The sequence below is a fragment of the Sesamum indicum genome, linkage group LG9 (genome assembly GCF_000512975.1).
Source record: "Sesamum indicum cultivar Zhongzhi No. 13 linkage group LG9, S_indicum_v1.0, whole genome shotgun sequence".
Taxonomy (NCBI): Eukaryota; Viridiplantae; Streptophyta; class Magnoliopsida; order Lamiales; family Pedaliaceae; genus Sesamum; species Sesamum indicum.
Genome location: NC_026153.1, coordinates 7,474,991 through 7,478,886, shown reverse-complemented (window position 1 = coordinate 7,478,886; position 3,896 = coordinate 7,474,991). Strand labels below are relative to the sequence as shown.

Here is a 3,896-nt window from a genome sequence, read left to right as displayed (position 1 = left end):
AAATGTCAATTTCATTCCCACTCCATTCCTGCATACCAATCATAGTTTTAATCAAATAAATGTCAATGATCGATTCTAGAGATAATAGAGATAAAAGACAGAACAAAGAAATAGTGGAGAGAAAAGAGGGAGAAAAGATGAATAAAAAATTTAGACAATCATTAAATAGGTTTAATAATTTGATCTTTGATATCATATGAATTTTGAGGTTATATAATTTGAATATGAAATTCTTCTAAAAAATTAATTATTTTATTGAATTATTATATATATAATTTAAAATTTTAATTATATATTTAGTGGTACGGTTCGATTTTTAATGATTTTTTAAATTATAAATTAAAATCAAATTTAATAGTAAGGTGCAATTTTACTTTAAATTTAGAATTACGATTAAAAAATAAATTTTAAAAAGCAATTTGATTAAAAAAAAATGGGACAACTCTGGGCGTTTTGAAAATTTTTTGATCACCCATAATTTATTGAGTGGAAAACCGCACGTCTGATTCTCCTCAGAAGAACAGCAAAACCGTAGATCATTTTTCTATGCGCTTTTCTCATAATAATAATAATAATAATAATAATGATAATATATATCTAGAGAGAGAGAGAGAGAGAGTGGAAGAATCATCTCCTGGAATCCGCGAAACCCAATTCTGTGTTGGTAGTTCTCCTGCCATTACTGACCTTTGACAATCTCTTTAACTCCACAATTTGTCGTAATCAGATTCGGTAATAATTTTGATCGCTTGCTTTCACTTTTAAGTTTTCACCTTACAGAAAAAGGCAGTTGACGGCGGCATTGTCTTTCCGTCGAACAAAACAGCCAATCTTGGTAAAACCCTGTAACCAAACAAGGAATACGGTTTTTTCAGAATACTATTTCACGAGTTTCTTTATTCGACCGTTTCATTCAGATGCTGTTCGTCTCCAAGTTGAGCTCTGATCTGTAAGTTCTTTCTTTTACTTCATTTCTTCTGATATTTTCTGGAAAATTGTGTATCAGGGTTTCCCTGGAAAATATAGGATAGAACAGAAAAATGAGTTTGTATACTTTGAAGCTAAGCATCGATTTTTTTGTTAATCTTGACCGGGAAATTTGTGTTCTATAAAACCCTTTTTCTGTTTGAAGGCGTTGAGCTTGAAATGTACGCAGAATTGGGCATGCTGTTCTTAATTTTCATGTTGTACGCAGAGCATTCTGTTCTTAATTTTCATGTGGATTCTTGCTTTCGAGTATTGCGAGTTATTTAAGTTGAAAATGTGGAGCATGAAGTGCAAGAATTGGGGAATGAAATATTTATGTTGCTGGAAGAGTGATGAGAAACGCAATTTCGTATTGGGCTTTGATTATCTTGAACTATTTTCCTGGGATAACAAGCAATTGTGGTGTTGAGTGAATATATTTTCTATATATAATGGACCATGTGTGTTTTTGATAAGGGATTAATGTATTTGTAGCTTATACATTGCTTTGTGTCGTCTGTGTTGTGAAATTTGTGCTCATTTTTTCTTTTAATTTTTGCTTAGGTTTTGTGAGAGGAGATAGGAATCATGTCGAGGCCGATGCTGCTTGTTTTCGTGTTGCTGATATTGGTAATCATGTCCCAAATTGAATGGAGACAACAATTTGTAAGTGATGTGGATACAAGTCCAAGGGAGCCACAGAAGCAGCCACAAGTTTCCAATAGAGAAGAAACTGTCAAGGAGAAGGTAATTGTAGCTTCTCTCTGATCTCTTCGTATCGCATTTATTTAGTCAGAACGGTTGTTATAAGTTTGTCGATATCTTGGTGTCCGCATAAATATCTTATGTATTTTTTTTCCTTGTAATTGGCTGGCATGCAAAAAGGCCAGGGAATTGAGGTAAAGGTTATATTTGTTCTGCATGTGAATTTGTTTCTGTGTGAACCAAATTTAATGTCCATGGCTTCCGGGATTTCCAGCTGTGCATACCGTTACACGTGGTTTGTGATGTTACACGAAAGCCACCACAACGAAAGAAAGCCACTCCTGTGTTGTCTGTACTTCCTGACATTATGGTGTATGGGTTGTGTGATAGGCTTCAAATTTTCCATAGGTAGCATACTTTGTGGCATTTATCTATGCAAAGCTGTAGGAGACTAACCTCGGCCTAAGTTATAACCTTCTTCTACAGCACGACGCTTTGTATTTTCAAAAAATGACGCAACTTATACTGCATCACTATGTTTTCACCACTTGTGCTCATGTTAAGTCACTTTTTCATGGTCCACTTGTTTTTTCTCATTGAGCACATGCTGTATAGAATTTTTCAAACAACATAATCGTCAGCTCAGCTTCCAAATGAATATCCAGTGTATAGAATTTTTCAAACAACATAATCGTCAGCTCAGCTTCCAAATGAATATCCAGAATTATTGGGATTTTCCTGTGGATTCACCGTAGGTTGATGTACTATGTACTTTATCGATGTGTAACCAATTAGTACAATGTTAATGAAACATATGATTCCGATAGCATTAGTTGTAATATCCCAACTGCTGCGGCAGTAGGAACTGAGTCTTGGTAGAAATGAAAATGCCTCTTCCACATGTGCACTCAGTTGGGGTAGGGTGTGGGGGTGCAGGGTGGTAGAATATTTGAATTGTTTCTAGTGTTAATTTCATTGAACCTAATATGAGTTAGTAACTTGGTATTATTATTTACTACAGCTCTCCTGATTCTGAAATTACCAAAACTCCACTCCAAGTTTATAATGTTTCCATAGCATCTCAGTTCGTTTGGCCGTGTAGTAGTGTCTGGAAATTTGGTGGGTTGTTACTATTCCTATTTCCATAAACATAAGGGTGCAGTTGTTCTATATCCAATCTCTCAAAAGGGAGGTACTGTAAGGTTGTATCCTTCTTTTCTCTTTCATTTTTATTTAATGTGAAAACTTAGAGGGGGAAAACATAATTTCCAAGGGGGTCAGATATTGTCATTAATTATGCCGACTTTCATAAGGAATCATTGTAATTAACCCTTGTTTCTCTATTTGCTATATTGAATGTCGAACAGTGTTAGAAGAGTAAGTGTTAGAGCTCTGTGTTAAAGAAGCATGGGTAGAGGTCATTCCAGCCAATCAATAGTTGGAGAAGTTATTTGCTACGTCTCAACTGAAACTACGTCGGTAGCCTTTAGGAAGAACGTAATTTCATTGGTGTAGGGGGAAAACTAATGTCGAAAGATAGTATCTCTGTTTCCTATTGATGTGTTTGAAGGTCTCCTGACATCTTGGAAAGTTATTTCCTGTAAAATGTGGTCGAAGATTATCACTAGGCTGTGTACCAATTTGCATTGTACTGTTCAAACTATATTGCCCTCAAAAACTCCAAATCTTCGTTACCACCAGCAATGTCTTCCATGACATCTAAAATTTATACTATTAATTTATAAACAGCATTGTATACCTTGATCCATAGTCGTCGCTATGAATATTACCCTTACTATCGCTTGTTGATTATCTACTAACAATAAAACTTGACAACTCTGCATGGGAAAACATCTGCAACGATATGACATTTCTCGGGCCATTAACATGTTATATCTGAGTCATGTGACCTCTATTCACCCTCTTGTGCAGATTATCTTATCACAGGAGAAGCACATCCAGAGGCTGAATGAGCTCGTTCGCATTCTAAGGGAACAACTCCAGCAATGCCGTAGCAATAATGAGACATCTAACGCCACTCTCAGCGCTCTGAGTGAGAATGTTATTGAATTTGAGCGACATCATATTCTGGAGGACTGAAATCCGAACGTTGAGTTATGTAATCGCGTATGTATGTGTAATATTTTGCTGTCTTTCCTTCTAAGCAGCCTATTCTACTGAGGCTTGTGGAACTCTTTGCTAACCTAAAGTACTAGTGTTGGTGC

At 35.6% G+C, this 3,896-nt stretch overlaps 1 protein-coding gene across 3 annotated transcripts; it reads left to right on the top strand.

The window, feature by feature from the left end:
* On the top strand, positions 623 to 3,896 carry LOC105171026. 3 transcript variants are annotated; one of them, XM_011092020.2, is made up of 4 exons: positions 623 to 835; positions 918 to 949; positions 1,531 to 1,713; positions 3,604 to 3,896. In XM_011092020.2, exons 3-4 carry the CDS (start codon positions 1,555 to 1,557, stop codon positions 3,769 to 3,771), a joined length of 327 nt encoding a protein of 108 aa, XP_011090322.1. In that variant the 5' UTR covers positions 623 to 835; positions 918 to 949; positions 1,531 to 1,554; the 3' UTR covers positions 3,772 to 3,896. The 3 variants fall into 3 exon arrangements, with proteins under 3 accessions (XP_011090322.1, XP_020552240.1, XP_011090323.1); XM_020696581.1 differs by having other exon boundaries at positions 630 to 732; positions 876 to 949; XM_011092021.2 differs by lacking the exons at positions 623 to 835; positions 918 to 949 and adding an exon at positions 1,130 to 1,148.

Coding starts and splice junctions, on each gene's coding strand:
- LOC105171026 (XM_011092020.2), top strand. CDS start 1,555: ATGTCGAGGCCGATGCTGCTTGTTTTCGTGTTGCTGATATTGGTAATC. Junction 1,714..3,603: donor AAGAAACTGTCAAGGAGAAG/GTAATTGTAGCT, acceptor CCTCTTGTGCAG/ATTATCTTATCACAGGAGAA.